General features: G+C 33.4%; 2 protein-coding genes across 2 annotated transcripts; both read left to right on the plus strand.

The window, feature by feature from the left end:
* Positions 1-1,933: 1,933 nt before the first annotated feature.
* On the plus strand, positions 1,934-5,288 carry LOC133196961 (uncharacterized). The gene is made up of 3 exons (XM_061332804.1): positions 1,934-2,066; positions 4,314-5,002; positions 5,094-5,288. Exons 1-3 carry the CDS (start codon positions 1,934-1,936, stop codon positions 5,286-5,288), a joined length of 1,017 nt encoding a protein of 338 aa, XP_061188788.1.
* Positions 5,289-5,392: 104 nt separating this feature from the next.
* Positions 5,393-17,133, plus strand: LOC133196568 (uncharacterized). The gene is made up of 11 exons (XM_061332437.1): positions 5,393-6,106; positions 6,253-6,627; positions 8,426-8,478; positions 8,609-8,651; positions 8,731-8,867; positions 9,269-9,421; positions 9,520-9,702; positions 10,105-10,196; positions 11,088-11,235; positions 15,166-15,314; positions 15,815-17,133. The coding sequence occupies exons 1-11, from the start codon at positions 5,425-5,427 to the stop codon at positions 16,560-16,562; spliced, it is 2,763 nt and encodes a 920-aa protein (XP_061188421.1). The 5' UTR covers positions 5,393-5,424; the 3' UTR covers positions 16,563-17,133.
* Positions 17,134-26,044: the final 8,911 nt, after the last annotated feature.

The following is a 26,044-nucleotide window of genomic DNA, read 5'->3' on the forward strand; positions in this document are numbered from 1 at the left end:
CAAATACTCTGAAGTTGATATTAAAAAGTTTCTGATTGACATAGTTTTTGGAGATCAGTTCTTTCAACAATCTGTTGGAATTTCTATGGGTACCAATTGCAACCCCCTTGTTAGCAGGCCTACTTTTGTATTCATAAAAACAACATTTATCCAAAAACTTCTACACGAGAAAACGAAAACACTTGCTGTGGCCCTCAACTTGGCATTTAGAAATACCGGTATGGACGGCGTATTATCAATTAAAATTAGTTACTTCCATTCATATGTCGACTTGATATATCCCAGTGAGCTTTAAATGAAAGATACCACAGAGTCTGACACATCTGTTTAATATTTAGATATTTTACTTGAAAAAGTAAAATTAGAAAAATGGTAACCTAACAACAAAGCTTTATGATAAACGTGATGACTTCAATTTTTCAATCGTCAACTTTCCTTACTTATGTATTTGTATACCCTTATCACCTGCTTATGGGGTTGTTGTCTCCCAGTTGATTTGATACGTAAGAACATGTTCTTCGTATGAACAATTTCTAAAACGAGGCAAGCTATTGACAAACAAGTTGATGAAACAAGGATATCAATAGTCTCGTTTGAAGAATTATTTCGCAAGTATTATCGTCGATACAATGACCTTGTCAGCAAATACAACCTATCATTGTGTCAAATGCTGATTGACTTTTCATACTAATTGTTAGGCCATTATTTACACACTGAATTGTCCACGATTTTTTCCTTTTTTCCCGATAATGACAAGGAGCACACGGCGGGTGTCTCCGGTCGACAGGGGATGATCATTCCTCTATGGCACCTGATCACACCTCTTATGTTTTTGGAGGTTGTGTTTGCTCTGCTCCCGATTTGTATTGTCTAATTGGTCTTTGCGCTTGAAAACTGTTATCTCTATATTTCATTCCTTACAATAAGGTGACTTTAAAACTACATGTTATTTTCACCTTCTACTACAATTTTATAGAGAAAGTGGGGTGTTTCTGACATAGGAATGTCAAAGTAAAAGGTTATAACAAGCAGTGATGAATCTAATAAATTCAGTAAACAAAACGAATCGTGAACAGGACACGGACCCTTGGAAACACTAGTGTTGGACCAGGTGCCTAGGAGGAGTAAGCATCCCCTGTTGACCGCTATGAGGCCTGTGTTTTGATCAGGTAGACTGAGTACTCTGTAGTCAAATTTAGTAAAGACAAAGACTGTGAAACATGTCAGACAAAATAAGGTAGTATGTCTGTTTATGCATTTTCTTAACGATACTGTAGCATTAATTTTTTTTTGGAGTGCAGGTCACATCACTTTAAAATCTTAACCCAGATTAGGAGTGTTTAGATAACATGATGAAAGGTATATCTAACTTAATATAAATGTTTATTGATGGAATCCAAATATAAAATGAACGAAATGGTTCACCATAATGGGCGTATTGCAATGTGATCTACCTGGGTGAGCGGAGCTGACTCACAAAGAAAACATCTATAATGCGAATCTCAATATATCTATCTTTGACCTTCATTGACGTCTTGTATAGAGAATTAATGGTATAAAATTACTTGGAAAGCCCGAAAAGAAACGAAAGTTGGGTATTCCATAGATCTGAATACCGTGCAATTTAGATGAGATTTACCTGCGTGGTTTTCTTAAATACGATCTGATATTGGTTTTTAATATACCTTGTTTATCTGCAGAAAATATGTTTCTACCGAGAAAAACCCAAAACGTTATGGCCATTTTATTAAACCGAGAAAGAATAGTTGGAAAAATCAACACAGAAGTTCATTTTTCTCTCTGATTATAGCATTTTCTTGTTGCTTTGTCTGGCGGGTGAATTTCAAAAATAATGGTGAAAATGCATTATCCATGTACATGAATAATCGTTAAATAAATATATTTATTTTGTAGATAACAGTAAGATATCATTATGACTGACAAAAATAAAGATTATGAATACGTGTATCCTGAGATAGAGGATCCATTTGTCAGTGTGGAGACCTGCAGAAAAACGGACAAAACCGAACCACAGATATTACAAAGTCTGATCTCCCAGGAGAATGGTTAGTTATGGAAAAAACTATCAGTAGCAATATTCTTCAATATTAGTCAACAAGTAACAAGCTAGAGAATTAAAATATTAATAAAACAATTAATTTTAAAAAATTCTTTATCAGTAAAATCCGTAAATTGGGAGAAAAATAGGTATGTATGCATAGGACCATTTTCATAAAAATCATAATCTTATAATAGATTCATTTACACATTGACATAATATTTTATGCCTCACTCTTTTATATACAATAATATTTAATATGGAAACAAAATGTTAATTAGTACTGATTGACTGATCACCGGTAGCTTATTGTACATGTAGTACAGTAGAAGAATAACAAACAAGGCAGTACCTAACGGAATTTGTAGATCACTATGTCCTGTGTGTTATCAAAGTTGGTAATTTACATATACATTAAAGCTATATATGGCGTATCTGAGCTAAAAAAATACGAGATTGAGTGTAGATGAACATGATATTTGTTATTTACGTTCAAATTAATTTTTTTTTACCCCGCGTTTTAATAGTTAAATTGACTTTAAACTGTGTCTGATATCTAAATGCGGAGTCGGTAAATAAATCGGTCATTGTTTTAAATTTCTAATATCTATGAAACGCGATTGATTTAAATTGTGTAATTTACAGGAAAGTCCTATCTTTATATAAAGTAATAAAACAAATAGAACTAATCTTTTTAATTTTAGTTAGTCTGAACTTATCAAAAATACGCCACATATGACTTTAATTATTCCCTTCAGAAGATAATTTAACTAGTTTTCTAGTAGTATTATTTGGATTGGAATATTTTATAAACATTTATTACATACTTAGTAATAAATACAGGATTTTTGCATATGTGATATGCCTGACGTCACAATAGCCACTGTACTACATGTACAATAGCAGGGCTGATATGGATCTGCAGGGCTGATACGGATCAATATCACACCCCTGGTAAATTAAACCTCAAAAAACAGTACTTGTGCAGGGCTCTAATTGTCGACTAATTTCGTCGCCATGGTGCCTAAAAATTATGATTGGCGCCTAAATATTTTCTATAAGTCGCCAAATTGGCGACCATTTTGAATTTACTTGGTGTTCGTCAAATTACTGACCTTTAAACATTTTCAATTTTTATTTTATAAAGAGCAGAAAAAAATTCAAAAAGTTAGCAAAGGACATATCTCTATATATTGACTAATATCAGTTTTAAAATTGATGCCTAAGAAAAATTAGCATTGGCGACTAATTTATTTTGATTAGGGGCCAGTTGGCGCCTAAATTCTAGAAGTCACATATAGAGGCCTGTTGTGGTGACACACATACCGATATTTTTTTTTTTTTTTTTTTGGAACACATTCTTTCTGTTCTTTAATACAATAAGCCATGTGCCTGTTAGAAGTCAGTGCATGATTATTTAATTGTTTTTTTTCTCAAATTGATGTGTGCTGTATTTTATTACTAAGTATGTAATAAACATAATAAAACATGCCCTTGTCCACATCACATCCTGTATCAGCCCTCGACCAACATCAGCCCTGAGGCCTTCGGCCCTCTGGCTGATATTGGTGTCTCGGGCTGATACAGGATGTGATATGGAAAAGGGTATGTTTTACTCTCTCTATATATAGTGTTATCACGTATTCCCACCCTTGTTTATGCAAAGGTACACAGTTAATAGATATAAATCAGTTGATTTTGTACTGATACAATACATTATACTTAGTTTAGTCAAAGGTAAGAAAATTTCGAAAATTGCAAAATGTGAAGCCTAACAGAAGAAATTGAGTTAATTACAGATCATTTTGATGATCCTTACATTTCTAGAATAAAATAAATGCATGAACATGAAGGGGACATCATTCGTAGAATCAATTGGAATTTAAACAAGCTTTGTTCACTAAGAAACTTTGTTGTTCAGCAAGTTTCACCCAATTTGCAGAGATGCTGTCATATGCGGTTAATCAAGACCTTACGATAATGCATGCATATATAACGTTTTGATATATATGTCTAAAGTAAAGAATTTTGTTTTGATTTGATTTAAGCTCATAATTATATGTTTTTGGGCAATTTCACATGTAACGAGTTACCACTATGCTCTCTTTTCAAAGATGCAGTTGTTAAGATTTTCAAACTTTGTACTGTGATTTAATTTTTCGTATATTTGTATCGATTAGGCATATTAGGCTAATGCACAAGAATGTTTTTTTTTATATAATCGTTCATCCTACCAAACCAACAAATTTTTTAGGAAACATCAAAGACTTGACTGCCGAAGATTTTATTTCATTTCTGGAAAATATTCAGGGAACAGTAGAAAAAGATTACCTGAGATGTGCAGAAACACTTTTACTACCAAAACTACAAAAATCCAAAGACATGACATCGCTCTCAAAGCTGCTTTCCATTGACGAAAGTAAATTTCAGAATTGTGTTTTGAGATCTCTTCAAAAATTATTCATGGAGATGGATCTAAATGAATACTCGGTGGAAGTCATTCAAGTGTGTCTGAAAAATGTCGCACAACTTTTACAAAAATCACAAGAGGAAGATTCTCTTCAAACAATTATAATGACGCTACAAACAGTACTTAGAAGTTGTGCAATAGCTGTAATGCTCCATTGCTCCTACAGAAAGGAAAAGAAAACTGTGTTTAACAGCATAACTAAGAGTTTGGAGACAATAGAGAAGATGTGGAAGATCGGAATTTCTAGAAGGAAAATAAAAAACGAGGAACCATTAAATTACCAAATGGTTCAGGGGAGTTTGGCTCTCGTGGCGTCTATGGGGAAATTTAAGTATGGGAAATTTTTAAAAGATGTTTTTCAAAATTTGGATGATTCTTTCACCTCCTCGGACCAAGAGGTGTCACTTGGGAAGATCGGAATTAGTGGACCTGTTGCCGAGCAATACGTTATTATTCTGGGAATTTTGACAAAGGTTTGAAATCAGTTTTTGAACATTAAATATCTTTTCAATTGTCTAGGTAGCTTGCTGAATAGTACATTTATTGCATGAACTTCCTTTCTAGATGACAAGCAATCCACGACAAATGTGTGAGAAGTTCGTTAGTTTTCTGCGTCCAATACTTCATCAAAAACATATGGAAAAGAGATGGACAGAACCTGAGTTCAAGCAACTTAGATATCTTGTTATTTGTGGCATAGCATTTGTAGCAAGAAAATGTATGTATCATATATGCCAAATCAGCTCATTCCTTCATTAAATAATTGAATAACCCAATATATACCAAATGTAACAAATTGTACTAACTCTATTTTGTTGTAGTTTCTCAAATAGAAACAGGGCGTGTTCACAATATCAATCTTTGTGCACCTGATCAACAACTTGTCCCCGAAGAAATGTCTGACTTTCTGTTGTCCGTAAACACAAAAGTTGCACAACCAATTATTTCTTGCTTGAATCTGTCCGAGGGAACGATGATTCAGCTGGCCGAGTCCTATATTGGGAGAGCAATTCCGGGGCTGGTTGTTCATAACCAAGATCGTAGAAATCTCCCAAAATTGTCAGATCATTCTCACTGGATGGTATCCGGAGGTCGACTGTTTAAAAACTTGGTGCGTATAGCAATTAGAGTGCCAGGAATATCGGGTATTCAGATTCAAAATTGCAAGAATCCGATCGAAAGCAAACAATTACTGAATGAATTTGATGTAATAAAGACATTACAAGGAGACAAAATTCATGTGAATATTGTGAAAATGTTTGCATTCAACCCTAATCCCAGTCCAATACCATTTTACGTCATTGAAAGTTTTCAAACATTTCTTATCGATAAACTTCTGCATGCAAGAAAACGCCAAGAGTTTCTTTCACAGGATTGGATGAACAACCGGTTTTTGGACATTGCAAGTGCCATCGATTTCCTTCATCAGAAGAAAATTATACACAGGGATATAACCATAAACTCTTTTGCAATAAGGGAGTACCCGTCTAATGGTCACGAGAAAGCTGTTCTCTGTAGCCTTGAGATGGCATGCTCAAACGACATCGAAGCATCAGCAAACACTGGACATATAGGGGGTCAGTAATAGGGAGCTCTATGAACTTTTTTTTTGATTTCGTAGATTTTCTTTTCGTTTAAAAAAGACAACAAGTACTATAATATTTTTAAGAACAAGAGACGTTAATTATGAGGTGTTATAAAAGTATCTCATTCTTTTAACCAGATATTCATGGAGAGAACATTCCAACAAGATGGTCAGCTCCAGAATCACTATGGGATGATAAATACGATGTTTATACTGACATCTGGATGATCGGTCACGTGATCCATACACTGTTCACTTACGGCTGTGAGCCATACACGGAGTTATACAGTGAAACAACTGACGATATCATGGCTAAGGTCGTTTCCTGTGGACTGAAACCGTACAAATGGCGATGTGTTCCTCTTCCTTACCATCAACTTGCCACCGAGTGTCTGCACTTTGACAGGAGAAAAAGAACACCAATAGATAAAATGTGTCAACGGTTAAAAGAAATGAGAAAGAATCAAGAACATTTGCGGAAATCTTGTAAGCATGAAAGATATTTTATTGATCGTCTAAACATTAAATTTGGATAAGCAGATTTCAAACTTTCGTTAGATAAATTTTCTATCAATGTGTAACAATTTTTCAATACGGTATTTCTCTATGCTTTTATAATCTGATTTTGATAAAACTTGCTAGTTTCCAAATGCTTCTTCGACAGTTTTGGTTCTATTTATGCCAAACCTGGTACATATGAGACTACATTAAGATACATAATTCTCTACAAAGAGTTGTGATTTCGAAAAATGATATTTCTATGATAATAATCCTGAAAATTTCTATGAAAATTTTTCATATCGCTATTTCGCCTATACATTTGATCATATTAAAAGCAGGTCCGCGTCAACGGTTTCAAAAGGGGAGGGGGAGCAAAATTATCTGACAAGCAAATTTCATCTATCAGTTTTTAATTTTGACTGAGTTGTTATGATTACTAAAGGATTATGTGAAATTCTTTCAAAGCGATTCTCCTCTTACAGTTTGGTCCAATTTTTATAAAGTATAACACACACTTAGGTGATTCTAGGATGAAATGTGAAAATAACGATCAGAAATCATGCTCAAAAGTCCAAATGTAAAAAATAAAAATGAAGAGCAGTCTCCAAGGACTACGTAGATACTATTAGTGCAGAACTCTAGCATCTTTTTTTTTAAAGTGTAGGATCAGAATGACTTTTGGCACAATTTCAGAGAGTTTCATTTTTCTTGAAGCAGTAGTCAATGGTATTGTCATGTTGTAAATTTTGAATCTACCGGGTGGCAGTAAATACAAAATTTTCAATGTAAATTTTGTATTTACTGCCACACGGTAAATTCCAAATTTACAACATGACAGTATCGAAAAGCCTTGTTTTTCATTTATCTTCTTGGAGAGTAGTTTTATAAAGTGTTGAAAAGTCAAAACATTTAGATATTATTGATTCGGCAAAATTTTGTAATCTGAAAGTTTTCTAAAGTAGTTTTTTAAACTATATTATTAATATTATATTTGATTAACAGTCCACTTTTCGAATATGTTGTTGCACAATACTGCTGAAGTTTCTCCTTCATTGCTGTTAATATTTTTGTGAGGAGTAAAGGAAGAGGCTTTTTTTTTATTTAGATAAAATTGTATATCTGATGGTATTAGACGAACAATGTTGCCTGTTGTTGGTTTATAGAAATTTCTATTAAATGCTTTCATAATGTTACTTTTCTGAAAGTTTTGACTCGTTTTCAATAAAACTTGCTTATTATCTATTTTAATTTTTTCAAACATTATTTTTATGTTTATGGTGAAAATGAAAAAAAATTCTGTAAAATTCTTTTAAATTTCACTGCTTCTAGAGTTTTGGTTGGATTACATAAAACTTATGTACATGTTATGTTCATTTATTTGTCTTGATTTTGATAAATAATGTTGCAATGTTTATGAAAAATAGATATTTCTTTGAAAGTCTTTTACAGCGCACTACTTTTCCAACAATTCTGACCCTGAATTCAATAAAACTTGTTGCTAAAAGTAGAAATTTTTGTAAAATTACATTTATTTTTTTTAATGGAACCAATTTAAACTTGAAACGCCAAAAAATAATAAATAAATTAATTAATTATTATTAATAATAAAATAAAACAGATTACAATAAATAAAACACGATAAAAACCTGACACAGGGAAGCTCAGAAAATATCAGGATATAGCATCTTTAATGTTAAACTGAAAAAGGAAAGGTTATCTAAATACTGGTTTTTCTTGCCTATCAGTCTGTTATAAGAGCTAAATTCTCACCAAAGACTTTTGGTTGTGTTCTTTACAGATTGTGAGCAAGAATTACCTAAGATCTCAGATCAACAAACTGAAAGAGAACATAAACCCGAACGGGTAAGAGAGAGCTAGGAAAAGAGAGACATCTCAGTACAAATGATTTCCAAACTGTTTTATTTCTATGTTAAGATTTTTGGTTATTATATTTGATTTATAATATACACAGGACACGTGTTTTCATTTATAGGGAATTCCGTTGATGGTGAAGAAAATGAAAGAATTGCCAGGTAGTATGTTAAATAATGTTAGCAAAATTTTATTTTATTTATCCCTTCACGGTATGAAATAAAATGTGTAATTCTTATTTAGTTGCAGATAAAAGGAAAAGCTACTTTGAGATAAAAAGGCGGGTTCCGACGAGCCCTAATCCTGATTACGCACCTCTTGTGATGACTTTGGGTCTGGGGGATCTTTTATCCCCAGATGAACCAAAAATCAGCAGGAAGGTTAGAATCAATGCATGTCGAAATGTATAGTTAAAGCAATCATTATATTTTGTAATTTGTTTGCATAAATGACAAAACAAAAATTCCAATATCAACGGATAAAAATTACTAGATTACTATTGTTTCATGACAATGTATGAATCAGTCTTCGTTTCTTACAAAAATAAAATTACATTTAGAGCTCTAATGTATTCCAAGGAAAGTTTTTATCAAGTTATTTTTAGTAATTTTAAAAATTGTTATAAAATTTCCAAGATTTAAAAATATTTTTTTTCTTTTATTCAAAAACAATAATTTTAAAACCAATCTTTTGATCTGATTTATGATTATATTTCATAAAATATGAATCATAAATTTATATCACTATAATTGTTCTTAAAATGAAAATACTGCAATTGTAGGGATTTGAACTTGAAGTAGAGGAAGAAGTTACCGTAGACTTTCATGATAAAATACTCCCTAAAATGAGCAAAGATTTTGCAGAGAAAATGTGCATAACGAAATGGCCACCGGTGAAGCAATCTTTCACTCTTCAGGAAGTAAAAATAATATTGGTTAGTGAATTTAAGCTATAAAAGGTTTCAAAGCAAAAGGTAACAATTTTTGAATTTCACAGCTATATGTATACACAATTAACATATTGTTCCTATAGAAATACAGTTTCCCAGCATGTAAGAACATCATAGACTTAGCCTCCTCACAAGAAAGGACAGACGACCCCATCCACATTGTACATCAAGTTGCATGTCTTGTGAAAAGGATGCACGAAAAACATTGGTTATTGGTGGATATAACTGGGAAAAATATATATATTCAAGAGGAAAACGATTTAAAGGTACACAAAACTATGAAAACAAGTCTGTATGGCCCCCCACGTTACATAAATGAATACACTATAGAAAAATCTAACGTCTGCTAAATACGGTTGTTTAATATTCAATTATAATATTATGTATTTTTTAATCGTAAAGAACTGTGTACTGTGTTGGGAGGAAGAAGTGCATGTTGAGAAAATAAAAGGAAATTGATACATCAAAGCTTTAATTGTATATCTTTCTGCGCAGTATGTTCATAATAGGTAATCTGATATAAACACCTAAATATACCCCAGTTTTAATTATCTTGAATGTGTTTTTGATAAATAGAATGGACATGTATCTAATCATCAACGTTGAACTGACACCTCAACTAATCTTTTTAAGAAAATGTTGTTGACAAAGTTTTACAATTTTTTTAGGCTTGTCAAGTACGAATAGGAAGAATGTTAAGATTACCAACAGGGGAAGATAGCGTGACGTGTGGTAGGAAACTCGAAGATATTATGTACTGGTGTGTATATGTACATAAAGTTCTTTCGCTATATTTCAGATGAATTAACATACCCATTAAAATACGTGTAAAACTTTTATTGAAATCTTTTTTACTATAGTTTTACTTCCTCTTCTTTCTGCAGATGTTTAAAATTCGTGTCATTGATTGTAATATCATAAGCAAAAAAAAAAAAAAAAAAAAAAAAAAAAGGAGAGAGAGAGAGAGCAAAAGTCTTTCAGGAAACACATTTAACCAGGCTAAAAAAAGTTGATAATATTACAATGTACCATATTTCGAATTATATAGGAACCCCTCCCCAGAATCGCAGTCATTTATTCTATCAGAGAAAATGCATTGCAAACTGTAGGTTATTATTCTCTTCTAAGATAATCTATCTACAAAACCAAATACGTATGGTATGCTTGTCTTCATTTTCCTTTTCTGCTCGCCGACTGGAAAATTCATCTACGCCATGAATTCTATGTACTAATCTCTGAATGAATATTTTCTTCAAAGACTGAAGAGGCTAAGAGGCTGTTTCAAAAAATCACATAGGATATATATGTTTTAAAGAAAATAAAACGTAAACAATTTTCTATTTATTGACTGCAATATTTAAACATTGGTAATGTATTTTTAAATTTAATTCTATGCCCAAGTTTTTACGGAGATAAAGGAAAATAAAGACAAGCATGTCGCGTATGATTTTGTGGATAAATTAACGTAGAATAAAACGGTAATGAACAGTTTGCCAATGTTTTCTCTAAAAGAGTAAATGACTGTGATTTTGAGAGGGGGTACTTTAATTCGGCGTTAGATACCTTGTGTTATTTTCACACTATGGAGTTAAATCTTATTACAGAAACAAGTATCTGTATAACTCAGTAAGTCTGCATTTTCAAAAATTAGGCTTCCAAAGGAAGTGATTGGACACGGCGAAATGTCCACAGGAAGTGACGTTTATACAATGGCCATGCTGTTTTACGAGTTTTACATGGCGGTCTCTGGAAACGATAAGTTGCAATGTGTACCCTTTTCCTACAAACACAGATCTCACGTAAGTCGTTTATTGTCGACAGTTTTATTTAATTTGATATAAAAAATATCCAATGTTTGAAATTAGTACAACAGCATTTCAGAAGAACTCTGGTAATCCAACCTATACTCACAGTGCCCTTTCAAAAGATGAAAATCTTCAAAATCACCATTAAATTTTATATACTTCTAACATTTCAGTGAATGGAAGTGAGGTTTGATTTACCATACCAATATTGGATTCTAAAACTTCATAAAATTCCTTCACACACACACACACACACACACCCTCACACACACACACACAGAGTAAATGTTCACCTAGACCCCAATATTTACTCCTCACCAAAATATTAACTGCTGTGAGGGAGAAACTTCAGACGTATTGTGCAACAACATATTCAAGAGGTGGTGTAAATTAAGGACATAGGCAACGTACCTTACCTACTGATAATTTTTCAAGATATTCTTAATTTAAGATTATAGTACCATCAGATGTTCGTCGACAAAAAATCAGCATGCATTACCAGGGGTTTTGAAAAGAAATCAATTGATGAAAATTCTTGAATAATTCAAAGAAAAATACACAAAAATTACTAAACACATATTCTAGAAGTTTTGTTTATCCAACCTTGTTTTAGAAGAAGTGTACAACAGCATATATAGGCATACAAATGTAGCACACAATTCCTTTCAGTATTGGAACTCTTCAACTCCAGGGAAAAAGACAATAAAGTTCAAACTACGTTGCGTATGTCCTTAAATGTGGATTCTAAAACACTCCAACAAACTTTTTGAAAATGTAAAAAAGCATTTTCAAACATCAATAGTATCAAAGCAGTGACTTTTCTAGGCTTTATACAACCATTCCTCATGAAAACTTTAAGAGCAGGCTTTTTGACACCATAAACAACTGCTTACTCAAAAAAAATGAGTAATTCTGCAAATTCTTTTCTGCAAAAGAATTTGATAACACACATCTGTTTCATAATTGGATGTTTTACTGACTATAGATGATAAAGGCAAACTAACCACTAAAATGTAAGACAAGCGAGATGACTTCAACTGTTCCATCGTCAACTTTCCTTATTTATAAAGTAATATCCCACTATCACCTGTATATGGTGTTTACATCTCCCATCTTATTCGATACTTAAGAGCATGCTCCGACTACGATCAATTTTTAAACCGAGGCAGTGTGCTGACAGATAAATTGAGGTTACACGGATTTCAACAACCTCGTTTAAAGTCAGCATTTCATAAATTCTATGATCGTTATAATGACCTTGTTAGCAAATATAACCTATCATTGAGTCGTATGTTGGCTGACATGTTTCATATTAATTGTTAGGCCTTTGCTTTTATACTAACCTTGACTACGGAATGTTCCGTCTACCTCATCCACTTATAGGGCTCACGGCGGGTATGACCGATCAACAGGGGATGCTTACTCCTCCTAGACACCTGATCCCACCTCTTGAATTTCCAGGGGTCCGTGTTTTATGCCCCCCCCCCCCCTCCCGGTTCACATATTGTATTGTTTATAGATTTTTGAGTTCGATACCTGTTCGTTACTTTTCATTGAAATCAAACATCCAATCGATGAATAATATGATAATTATTTTCTGAAGTTTTACTACGCTCAATCAAAGCAAATGGACACGCTGTTATGGGAATGATAGTACTTACTATAGACGACAGTGTTAGCTAATAATTTAACTGTCTGACAAACGAGATTTCTTCAGCTTTTCAATCGATATCTTCCCTTATTTATGTCGGAATATTCCACTGTCACCTGCATATGGTGTTTATGTCTCCCAAATGAATACGCAAGATCATGCTTTGAGTACGATAAATTTGTACCGGTAAGTCGAAGCAAACTGATGACAAAAAACTGAGTTTACAAGAATGTCCACAACCCCGTTTTAAGGAGGAGCAGGACCTTGAGCTGAAAAAAATCCTGTCGATGATTTTTTTTTCATATTTTGAAAATTACTAATTTAGAATGTTTTACAAATATGAAAGCAGTTCTTTCAACAGATTTCTTGACTAATTTAAGAGATCTCGCCCCACAAATATTGCTCTGTACCGTATTGTATGAATATTCCACTTACCGAGTCCATATGAAATTTGTTAGTCCATTGCTTTTACATTTAAGGAGGCTCATTACACCCACAGTTTATTTTAGATTTCATTACAGCACCTCTTTTTATGAAGATTTCAAATATCCAAATGGAGGTTATGATACGATAAATATTTTTTAAAGAATTTTTAATCTTTTTTCTGATTTTGGTAAAATGTTTTATTTCAAGTCTCTGATTGAAAGTATTGCAGAAATCTCAGTGTCAAGTGATGGATATCATCTTCAGATATGTAAGAAATATAATAACACTTCATAATATTCAATATTATTTTTATTAGAAAAAATAATTTTCTCCCAAAAAAGAATTAATGTGATTTTCTTTTTAATCTTTGCATGAATAATTTGGAAAATCAGTTATAAATAAACAAGAAATGTATATTAATGAATAACAAGTGACAAATTGAATGAAAAATGTTTTAAGGAAATGAAAATTCCAATTTATAAAATAATTGGAATAAAAAGTCCACTTGCAAGAGTTATCTTTCCTAAATCCCCCTGACTCAAAACACTCAGGAACGGTTGATCATATCAGATTCAGAATAAGCTAAAATTTCTAAAATAAATATACATTTTTCAAAGAAATAAAGACAAGCACACAAACCAACAAGAGTACAGTTCTTTAAAAGCGCAAGTCAATTATAATTCATTTCAACGAGGTTGTAGATTTCAACTCGAATTTCCTCTATACACACACGTTGTCAGGGATAGAACTTGCGGCTTTCGGTATGACATTGTACAATAGTTGGGTAGCGAAGATTTGACTGTCATTCTCTTTGGTCTCTACTTAAAAGTAACCCTTCTTCGTTCGTGATTTATTTATGAATCCGTTACCAAATTCCCATTGTTTACAACATCGCATGTAGTCTATTTTTAGAGCGTTTTAAAGATTTAGATCATCAGCAAAGCGAACCTGTACAATTCGTCCCCAGGAGAAAACGGACAAAACAATGGAGGTTTATTTTTCTGTGTAGTACGTCATCAAAAAGTGGTGTAATGAGCCTCCTTAAAGCTGAACACGCTTCGTAAAAAGAATGTGTCCGCCATTTTCGATCGGACTCTCGCTATATCTCAGGACCCCTATATAAAGGGCCTGACTTAGTCACTGTTCAGTGTAATCGGTCGACACAGGTGTAGACGGACGTATACTATACAGCACTCGGTAGCGACAAAAATAACTAATACTTCGTCTAATGCAGGAAAGTAAGATACCAAAGAAACTTACAATAGTTGTACAGGTCAGTGCAGTATACAAACAAACAAAGATACATGTAACTGCAAAAAAATGTAAACAAGGTATTGCAAGATTACTAGCACGAACACGGGTCGCCATTCCACGCTGATACCCGTGACAATAAAGCAGTCAGGTGTAACGAATGCGAAGAGTATACCTTGGTGTTGATATCGTAGATATAATATCGAAAATGGCGTATACCTATTTACGAGTCGTGTTCAGCTTTAATGTGACTTCTAGGTACTGTGTATACTAGTACCCGATCAACACGTAGGGCTCACGATGGCTGTGAACGGTTATCAGGGGATGCTCTTTGTTGTTTAAAAACTGATAAATTCTTTTGATGGATAATAAAATGAGTTGAATAAGATGGTTAATGTTGTTTTCCTACACCATATGGATATAAAATGACTTGCCTGTTTTGTAATAACATTTCATCAATAAAGATGTTTGAAAATTCGTCTGCATGACCTTTAGTGCCAAAACTATTTCGAAATAGAATTTTGCAACTATAATTGATACATGTAATCAATGACACTGTTTTTCAAACACTTTATTTATTTGTCCTATGAACTTAGATTTTGAGTCATTTACATGACGGCCATTTTCCTGATCGGCCACCTGCTTGTCCGGAATGGCTATATGAGGAAGTGATGAAACCGTGTTGGGACCAAGACAGAACAAGTCGACTTACAGCTGCAGATGTTGAGAGGATCGTAGCAAGAAGGTAAAAAAGGAGTAGTATTTAATACTAGTGTGCTTTACAAAGAAGAACATCAAATCTTAAATAACCAATGTGGCGCAGTGGTAGAGTCTTCAGAATCGCGAAGTAAGGAGTTGATTCTTACGTTGCGGGTTCGAATATTAATTCCATTGCAGGACGTAGATTCCAGTCCGGGGATAAGACTGTTTAGCTGAGGTTCTTTGTTGCAAAAGATCCAGGCACGAAAAAGATCCTTCAATGCTCAATAGACGAAAGTTCCGAGAACAGACCTACATATTTCTGTATCCCACAGACAATTTGCGGCGTCTTAATACAAACAACAATCTATCCAATCCCTATCTGTGCTTTTCATAATTTTATCCTTATTATTTAAGAAAACAATCATAGCAATCCCTAAATTCTTCCCTTCAAATAGGGAATTTCAATGAAATAAAATATGATTAGATCAAATAATGATAATAGATCGAATAAAAATCATTCATCTCTACTGTATATCGTTACAGGATTACAACCATCCATGAAAGAAAGAAAAATGCAGAGATCGATACTTATGACAGGTACGAAAACATGAGTAAGAAATTGACTGAACTAAATTTTGTATCGCATGATAACTTGGAAAAGGCTGAAACAGCTGACGATGGAGAAAGCGACGAAGACTATGCTTATGTACAACCCGCAGATCAATCCAGTGGATCAATCTGCTTAGAGGAAAAGATGAATACCTACTATAATGATGAAAGAACCCCCAAAGAAGAATTTAATTCAAGTGCAAACACATCTAATAAAGCCCAGCATTCTGCAAAAGAATTTGATAACACACATCAAAGAAAAGGAAGTCAAGAATTTCAGAAAATCCCAGATAAAGAGTATTTAAAGCGCACATGTAGTGATCAGTCTGGGGAGCTAGTAGACGTTCCAAATTATGAACTATTTTCTCAATCAGAACAGTTTGATGCTGGAACTGAAGAAGAATACCCCTATAGTGAAACTCCTAATTACGAAAACGAAACTATTCATTCCTCAAGAATGAATATCGTTGATCCACAACCATTTAGAATTAACATATCTCATTTGGATCTACCATCTCCCCATGTACACAAAGAAAATCCAGTATTCCAAAGTGATGCCTCCTCCTATCCTTGTGCATATAACACTCCCTCTTGTGGATTAGACTGTGAGTTACAAGTACCAACTAGGGCAAGCACCTGTGAACAAGAGGACTCGTCGGATGATACGGACTATGAAAACTGATTTTGTTATGTGAATCAATGATAAAAATCTGATGAATATTTATTACCCAAATACCTTAAATGCCCACATACATATATGACACTTTTTCGAAGAAAAGGTGAAACTTGCTGGACAACTACGCTTTTGTACTTTTTTTAAAAAAAAAAAAAATCCATTTCATACTCAAATGTATTTCTGCCAGTAATCACACATTGTTTTGCTTCCTTTCGTTGATACTTTTTTTTTTTGAAGCTGCCAAAATGCATTGAACTTGATTTTATTTTTCTATTCCCTTACCCCTTACTAGATCTGTTCCAAATTTTGCAATTTCAGAATAACTGTAAGTTTGGCTAGGAAGAAATTTACTCTTGTTTATTAAGTATGCTCAACTTCCGCTAAGTATACTTAATGTTAGCTAAGTATACTCAAAGTTAGAGCCGTGCCGCTTTTAATAGTATTTTACCATTTAAAATTTTAAGTGAAGACTTATCTTCCCGTTCTTCTGATGTAAAAAAAAAAGCTTTCACTTTGCATGTTTTATATTGAAAAAAAGGTTCAAGAGAGGAAACATTATAGTTGCTCTGTGATTTGTATATAAATGTAGAAATTTGTATTTATTCTTTTTAAATAAACCTTTTCTGTACACATAAGTCAGCATACCAGTAATACATACATATCAATGTTAATATTGTTTATTGTTTCTAACTTGAGAAAAGTACTACAAAATAGACATGTTAGCTTTTATAAAAGATTCTCCAATTATTTTCCCAAAGAGGTTCAAACATTTTTATCAATATCTTCTTCATTCTGAAGTATATTGAGTTTCTAATTACTATGCTTGAGAAAATTAAATGGACTTCCAAATAGTTTGATTGATTTAGCAATTGTTTATTGCAGAATTTCCGCTTTTTGTCAGGGTGTTTGCAAGAAATGTGGTCCTATTGAACATGGACTGATATAGAAATTTGCATTCGACTAACTCTTAAAATCTATTAATATCTTCAAAAGTAAAAATAGAAATGTAATCTAGAATTGTCATGCCATATATATACCAGGGTATATATATATATATATATATATATATATATATATATATATATATATATATATATATATATATATATATATATATAGATAGATAGATAGATAGATAGATAGATAGATAGATATAGATATATATATATATATATAATAAGCTCAGTTGTATGTTTTCAATAGTTATTTCTGTACAATTATACCCAAAATGCTTTGGGGGAAGTCTGTGTATTTTTTTTCTTCTGAAATCTTTGTTGTTTGAAGTCTACAACCATTTTCAAGACTATTGTCTAATTTCAATCGTAATCGGATACTAGATTAATGAATGTATAATTCATATAGTACATTCTTTTCAACAGTTCAGATAACGATTTGGATTGATTCAAATGATTCAGATTTAGTATGAGATTTTATCAAAACAATATACCTAATCTAAATTTATAATTAAAAATTAAGAGTTGTTTAAACAATTGTCAGAGGAGGTATACAAACCAGACAGATGCTAGACAGATAAGTGTTTAAATTTTGTGGTTTTATAATTTATCTTACTTAACTACACTTTCTATTTGTTTAACATCTTGATGTCTTTTTATTGTCCTCGTATTACATAATATTGTACAAACTGTATGAAGATATATTTTGAGGCTGCGTCTTTTATTCAATAAAATGAAATGCATGGAGTATTCTTGAAAAATACGCGAGTTTCGAGATTGTAACTCTCCTACGATAGAGGCGCAAAAAGTATCTATATCAGCATGGAAGTGGGACAGGTTGTTAATGTATACAAACTTGCATAAATAAAAGAACGATGGCTACGGCTTTTAAAATTCATTTGATGTTATAAAAAGATGATATTGCTAAGGAGTCATCATTTTGATGATTTTGTAAAGCTCTTCTATACATATTTACAAAATTTACTTTCAGTTAGGATACTTGAAAACGAAAGAACGTAATAGTCTTATAAAAAAGAATTCTTTGATTGTACAAACCTTTTCTAAAAAGTTATTTGGCTCTTTGAGGTTATTATAAGGCAAAGAGTCATTCAGAATGCAATTCAGAATGCCGACGTACAATGATCAGGTGCGTGTGTATTTATGAGAGATCCATATAGATATATTCCCTCGTTTGATGTTAAATATCCACTGATATTTTCTTTTGTTCCGATTTTTATTTTCTTTTGTTCAGGATTTTTTCTTTCGTAGAAAAAAATTGACGCCTTTACTTTAATTCATTAATAAGTACATCCCGACAATCAGTTATGATGGACTGGTATATCGATGATGTAATGTATCCAATATAAATAACTGTCCCACCTGCCTGCTTACGCGGAAACAAAACTCCCCTCCGTAACAAAAGAGTGCACCAAGGGAGATAATCTCGAAACTTGCGTATTAGCCAAAGCTCAGGTTCAATGAAATATGAAGATAACCGTACAGTATTCAAGCTAATAAGTCCAGTAAACAATACATATTTTGAAGCAGAGCAAACACGGACCTTTAAAACATAGAGGTGGGATCAGGTGCCATGGAGGAGTGAGCATCCCTTGCCGACCGGTCACACCCGCCGTGTTTTCCTTGTCATGATCGGGAAATAACGGGAAAATCCGTCGACAATTCAGTGTGTAAATAATGGCCTAACAATTAATATGAAAAACGTCAGTCAGCATTTGATTTAATGATAAATTGTATTTCCTGACAAGGTCATTGTATCGACCATAGAATGTACGAAATAACGACTTTAAACGAGACTGGTGATATGCTTGTTTCATCAACTTGTTTGTCAATAACTTACATCTTTTTAGAAATTGCTCATACGTAGATCATGCTCTTGCGTATCGAATCAACTGAGAGATATATAAACCCGTATGCAGGTGATGAAGGTATATTGCTGCATAAGTAAGGGAAGTTGACGATTGAGAAGTTAAAGTCATCACATTTATCAGAAAGCTTGGTTGTTAGATTACCATTAACGTCTTTTTCTAGTAAAATATCCAAATATGTAACAGATGTGTCAGACTCTGTGGTATCTTTTATTTCAAGCGGCACAAGAATGGAAATAAGAATTGTTAATTGACAATACGTCGTCGATATATCTAGATGTCGAGTTGAAGGCCACAACAAGTGTTTTCTTCTTTTCATGTATAAGATTTTAAACAAACTCTGCTTCATATGAATACAAAAATAGGTCTGCTTATAACGAGGCGCAATTGGTACCCATGGGAATTCCAATAGATTGTTGGAAGACCTGGTCTCCAAAAACCACATAGATATCGTCAATCAGAAACTCAAACATCTTTTTAATATCAACTTCAGAGTACTTGTGTGTACAATCAGATTGTTTTTTTAACAAAATAATGTTGCAAATGACCATTGACAAGGTAAATAAATTTACGAGTTCCATTTTTATTGAAAAAGCAGCTTTCAATGATATCAAAAAGCCTGTACTTTAATTTATCGTGGGAAATGGTTGTATATAAAGTTGAAAAGTCATAGTGTTTTTATGTTGTTGATTTTGGTAAATATTTTGTGGTTTCAATTTTTTCAAAATTTCATTGGAATTTTTAAGTATCTACATCTGATTTACACCACTTCTCGAATATATTGTTACACAGTACTCTTGAAGTTTCTCCTTCACTACTGTTAATATCTTAGTGAGGAGTAAAGAAAGAGGCTTGGTAGAACATTTACTGGAACCCGCTATGTATCTTTGTTCGTAAGGATCTTTATGAAGTTTCGGAATCCAATATAGATATGGTAATTCAAATTCTTGATGGTTGTTGGGAATATTAAAAATATTTAAAACTGACATATGATTTTGAAGAATTTCCTCCTTAGAAAGGGAGCTAAGGGTATAAGTTGGATTACCACTTGTAGAATTAAATCCAACTTTCTCTGAAATACAATTTAAATAATGAGCCTTACAAACAAAGACAATGTTGTTACTTGCTTTGTCAGCAGGGCCCAGGACATACTGATCGTAATCTAATTCTTTTTTTCACTTCTAAATTATCGAACACAGAAGTATAGTTGGTTTTCATTTTACCCCTCAATCGCTTAATTCGAGATTTTAACATACATCTGACATTTAATCCAGTCTGACAACGTGTCAAAGTTTTCGTTTTCGTGTCTGGTCCATCGCCCGGCGTAATTTTCCACAGAATCCATAATATTTATGAATTTATGACGCCAGTTAAAAGATCGGGGTTCCCTAAATTTTGGCCCTTTTAAAATTAATGATTTAAGGTCCTCATTAACTATATTTACGTCACCAGTAATAACGTGTCCAGCAGGACTATAGTTGTAGGGTGAAGAAGAACATGAACAGGAAGGAGGATTATGATTCAAATATTCGATATCTAGGCTCTGATAAGTTTTCTTGTAATTAAAAAGTTTGAGCAATAGTCAATGCACATTTTTAGGAAATACAAGGTGTAGTCTTCAACTTGAAATATGGTGAAATACAAGACTGGACCCTTTTGTGATAAAGAATATTAGGATACTTATATTAGCCGCGTCAATTCCTTTGTTGGCATATTGGAGTCTAAGGAAAAAATGGGTTGTTTTAGCCGCAATTTCTTCTGTTAAAAGTGGCAGTTAAAAAAACAGATGATTTGCAATATCCATAACCACAGATTCGAGCCTGTATTCCGGAGTCGAGGAAACAAAAATGGACTTTCTTTGACCTTTTCAAGTAGACTATTTAAAAGTTTCAAAAGGACAGAGTAAAGTTTGGTGCTAAAGTGATGAGGACCTAACTGTTTATTTACATGAGGTAATTATGAATCAAAAGAGACTTCGTGTATTAAAGGTTTATTGTAAGACCGATGCCCATGACTACGCTGACGTCTCTGTGTATGGATAAAAAGTCCCGTCACATTTACATTGTTACACTGTGGACTGGAAAGATTCCCAACACTATCGACATTGCCATTGCATCCATAGGGAAAACCCGTGCCTAGTTTTCTAATCCAATAGTCTTCTCGTTGTCTACGAAAAGGTGTTCTCAGTGATGGAGTGTTGTATCATGGCAAATCGTTTCTAAAATTTTAACTTTCAATGACAAAATAGAATGATCAGGTAAATTAAAATGCTTGTAAAGAAGCTGCTGGCCCGCATTGTTAATATTAAAAGACGAGTTCCAACGAGTCCAAATCCTGACTACTCACCTTGTGTGATGACTTTGGGCCGGGGGATCTTCTAACCCAAGATGAACCAAAGATTAGCAGGAAGGTATGTATATAAATCAAACTGGATATTGATTAAACAAACAAAACTTGTTGTTATATTTTCTTCACATACTTAAACTGAAGAATAGAAGGATACAAATGAATAAGAATGGGGTATCTGAGTATCTTGAAAATTCCCCTTATATATATCCCCCACGCCCTTAATTTAAGATAAATTGTTTAAACCACTTGATGATCCTCATTTTGTTTTACTCAAATGAATCGTGAATTTGTATTAATTTTAAAAGATCAGTGATCTTAAAGTAAAATTATTTTTAATTGAAGAGATTTAAAGTTGAAGTTGGGGAAAAAAATAACTGTAGAATTTCATGACAAAATGCTCCTAAAATTAGAAAAGATTTTGGTGAGAAAGCATGCATAACAAGCTGGCCACCAGAGAAGCATCGTTACACTCTAAGGGAAGTAAAAATAATATTAGTAAGGATATACAAGCTTCTGAAAAACTAACCTGACATTTTTGTCATATCACATTTACGAACACAAACGTATCAAATTGTTTCCATAGACATACAGGTTTCCAATAGCTATATGACTCCCGTATATTTGTACACATTTTTACAGAAAAAATTAGGTGATCCCCTCCATATTGTATATCAAGTTACATATAATGTGAAAAGAATGCATGTAAAACGTTGGCTATAGGTTAATGTAACTAACATTTATATTCAAGAGGAAAACGATTTTAAGATACTTTTAATCTAGGTAGGCTACAATTCATCATGTCCTTATACGTTACAAAAATGGGTATAACGTTTAGTTAGAAATTTGTCTGGTTTTTTAAAACTAGATCGTGAATAAACTTTTATGTTTGACCTCTAAGGACAGTTTTAATATATTTTATTTTGAGAAATCGTGGATTTGCCATTCTTGCAATTCAAACTGTTTTCATTTGTAGGCTTCTTTCGCACTGATTTGAATCTCTATTTTCTTATTCTAAATTAGAGAGATTTAAATGTAATTGACTTGCTTATACCTAATAGAATAATTCTCCAGTGTCTTAACAAATATTTTACCGTTTACGTAAAGAACAAGATGTGTTTGTGAAACACTGATGCCCCCGTATGGCAACTTATAGCAAAGGTTTAACTTTCTCAAATGCAAAACAAATATGTTGGTACGCAAAGTAAGATCTTGTCTCGAGGGATATACCTGTAAAATATGAAAGCCCTAGCAGCAGTCATTCAATAGATCTGGGAAAGATGAACGTTTTTTCAAAAGTATATCAAACATTAAGGTCAAATGATCAAAATTAATGGTGCCCAAGAAAAGGCCTTCTCCCAGGAAATACACAGGTGAAATATGAAAGACAAAGCACCAATCGTTCAAAAGTTATGACAAAGGTTAAAGTTTTCCAAAAGTAGGTCAAACTCCAAGGTCAAGGTCAAAGGGTCAAAGTTGTTGGTATCCAAAGGAAGGCCTTGTCACAAGGATTACACATATGAAATATGAAAGCCCTAGCACCAACCGTTCAAAAGTTATGGCCAAGGTTAAAGTTTTCCAAAAGTAGGTCGAACTCCAAGATCAAGGTCAAAGGGTCAAAGTTGTTGGTATCCAAAGAAAGGTCTTGTCACAAGAACTACACATGTGAAATATGAAATCCCTAGCACCAACCGTTTGAAAGTTATGGGCAAGGATAAAGTTTTCAAAAAGTAGGTCAAACTCCAAGGTCAAGGTCAAAGGGTCGAAGTTGTTGGCATCCAAGGAAAGGTCTTGTCACAAGGATTACATATGTGAAGTATAAAAGCCCTAGCAACAACCGTTCAAAAGATATGACCAAGGTTAAAGATTTCCAAAAGTAAGTCAAACTCCAAGGTCAAAGGGTCAAAGTTGTTGGTATCCTAAGGAAGGTCTTGACACAAAGATTACACATGTGAAGTATGAAAACCCTAGCACCAATTATTCAAAAGTTATGGCCAAGGTTAAAGTTTTTCAAAAGTAAGTCAAACTCCTAGGACAAGGTCAAAAGGTCAAAGTTGTTGGTATCCGAAGGAAGGTCCTGTCACAAGGATTTCACATGTGAAGTATGAAAACCCTAGCACCAATTGTTCAAAAGATATGGCCAAGGTTAAAGATTTCCAAAAGTAAGTCAAACTCCAAGGTCAAAGGGTCAAAGTTGTTGGTATCCTAAGGAAGGTCTTGACACAAAGATTACACATGTGAAGTATGAAAACCCTAGCACCAATTATTCAAAAGTTATGGCCAAGGTTAAAGTTTTTCAAAAGTAAGTCAAACTCCTAGGACAAGGTCAAAAGGTCAAAGTTGTTGGTATCCGAAGGAAGGTCCTGTCACAAGGATTTCACATGTGAAGTATGAAAACCCTAGCACCAATTGTTCAAAAGATATGGCCAAGGTTAAAGATTTCCAAAAGTAAGTCAAACTCCAAGGTCATAGGGTCAAAGTTGTTGGTATCCTAAGGAAGGTCTTGACACAAAGATTACACATGTGAAGTATGAAAACCCTAGCACCAATTATTCAAAAGTTATGGCCAAGGTTAAAGTTTTTCAAAAGTAAGTCAAACTCCTAGGACAAGGTCAAAAGGTCAAAGTTGTTGGTATCCGAAGGAAGGTCCTGTCACAAGGATTTCACATGTGAAGTATGAAAACCCTAGCACCAATTGTTCAGTAGTTATGGCCAAGGATAAAGTTTGGTAAAATTTTGCAAAACTGGGTCAAACGCCAAGGTCAAGGTCAAAAGGTGAAATATGGTGGTACCCAAATAAAGGTCTTGTCACAAGGAATACACATGTGAAATATGAAAGCCATAGCTCCAACCAATCAAAAGTTATGGGCAAGGTTAAAGTTTTTGCGGACAAACAGACAGACAGACAGACGGACGGACAGGGCAAAAACTATATACCCCCGATTCTTCGATACGGGGGCATAAAGATAAAGCGGCGTGATTTCATCTCTTGTAAACTGTCCACTGATAATTTAAATAAATCATAATTACCTTTTAACCGAGTAGATACCCGGTAGGTCATTTAATTGTGGTGAAGAACTTTCATATACGCCACACTTTTAGAATGACATTTAATTCTGTTTTGAATCTGTCGTGTCACCCGACCTAGATCGAAAGAGGAAGTTTAGACAACATTTTTGTGTAGGTTTTGTCCTGAAATTCCACCAGTCATTAAATCAGGTGTCATCCACTTCTCTGTAAGGTGATTCTTCCGTCTTATACCTAATTCTTATATAGAGAAGTGAGATGCAGTGTTGTTTAAGACTTTTTATCACCAGATTTATTTGTGTCAAAGGATAGTTCAAGTATCAAGGTACGTAAAGGATGATCAATTTAAAACATATGTAAGTCTGTTACCATTTAGGAAACATCACCCTCACTTCGTACAAATAATATCATAATTATATGTAAAAGTTAAGCAATGAGTTAGCATGAGGACAATAGTCGTTAACAGAAATATATTCCATGTATGAATAGAATTACAAACAGGACTGGACAATTTTTCTTCAGAAATGACTTTGATTAAAACTTTCCATAAATCAGCTTCAATAAGACTCCGATCCATCCGAACAGGCTTTAAAAAGCATCATATTTTTTTAATCTTTTAATATACCATTGTCTTTCGACCGGCAGTGAGCCCTTTTAAATATGGCATACACGTTATAATTACTTTGTGAAAAAGATATCTTCTATGCAGCAGTATCAAGAAAAAATATTGTCAGGCAAATATAATATTTATTTAACGTGATAACTTTAACTTTTGATCGTCAACTTTCCTTACTTATGCAGCAATATACCTTCATCACCTGCATACGGGGTTTATACCTCTCAGTTGATTCGATACGCAAGAGCATGATCTATGTATGTACAATTTCTAAAACGAGGTAAATTATTGACAAACAAGAATATCAGCAGTCTCGTTTAAAGTCATCATTTCGTAAGTTCTATGGTCGATACAATGACCTTGTCAGCAAATACAATTTATCATTGAGTCAAATGCTGACTGACGTTTTTCATATTAAATGTTAGGCCATTATTTACACACTGAATTGTCGATGGATTTTTCCGTTATTTCCCGATCATGATAAGGAGCACACGGCGGATGTGACCGGTCGGCAGGGGATGCTCACTCCTCCATGGCACCTGATCCCACCTCTGATGTTTTGGAGGTCCGTGTTTGCTCTGCTCCTATTTTGTAATGTTTAATGGACTTTTGAGCTTGACTACTGTTCGTTATCTCCATATATTTCACGTTGTCGAGATT

Source organism: Saccostrea echinata, unplaced genomic scaffold (genome assembly GCF_033153115.1).
Source record: "Saccostrea echinata isolate AGI-Se365-2 ecotype Australia unplaced genomic scaffold, CSIRO_AGI_Sech_v1 ptg000030l, whole genome shotgun sequence".
Classification (NCBI taxonomy): Eukaryota; Metazoa; Mollusca; class Bivalvia; order Ostreida; family Ostreidae; genus Saccostrea; species Saccostrea echinata.

What these genes read in the sequence shown, in the direction of transcription:
- LOC133196961 (XM_061332804.1), top strand. Translation starts at nt 1,934, where the DNA reads ATGACTGACAAAAATAAAGATTATGAATACGTGTATCCTGAGATAGAG. An exon ending in TCTGATCTCCCAGGAGAATG is followed by an intron (nt 2,067 to 4,313) that starts GTTAGTTATGGA and finishes CAAATTTTTTAG; the next exon opens with GAAACATCAAAGACTTGACT. An exon ending in TTCTGGGAATTTTGACAAAG is followed by an intron (nt 5,003 to 5,093) that starts GTTTGAAATCAG and finishes CTTCCTTTCTAG; the next exon opens with ATGACAAGCAATCCACGACA.
- LOC133196568 (XM_061332437.1), top strand. Translation starts at nt 5,425, where the DNA reads ATGTCTGACTTTCTGTTGTCCGTAAACACAAAAGTTGCACAACCAATT. An exon ending in AATGAAAGAATTGCCAGGTA is followed by an intron (nt 8,652 to 8,730) that starts GTATGTTAAATA and finishes ATTCTTATTTAG; the next exon opens with TTGCAGATAAAAGGAAAAGC. An exon ending in CTCGAAGATATTATGTACTG is followed by an intron (nt 10,197 to 11,087) that starts GTGTGTATATGT and finishes TTCAAAAATTAG; the next exon opens with GCTTCCAAAGGAAGTGATTG.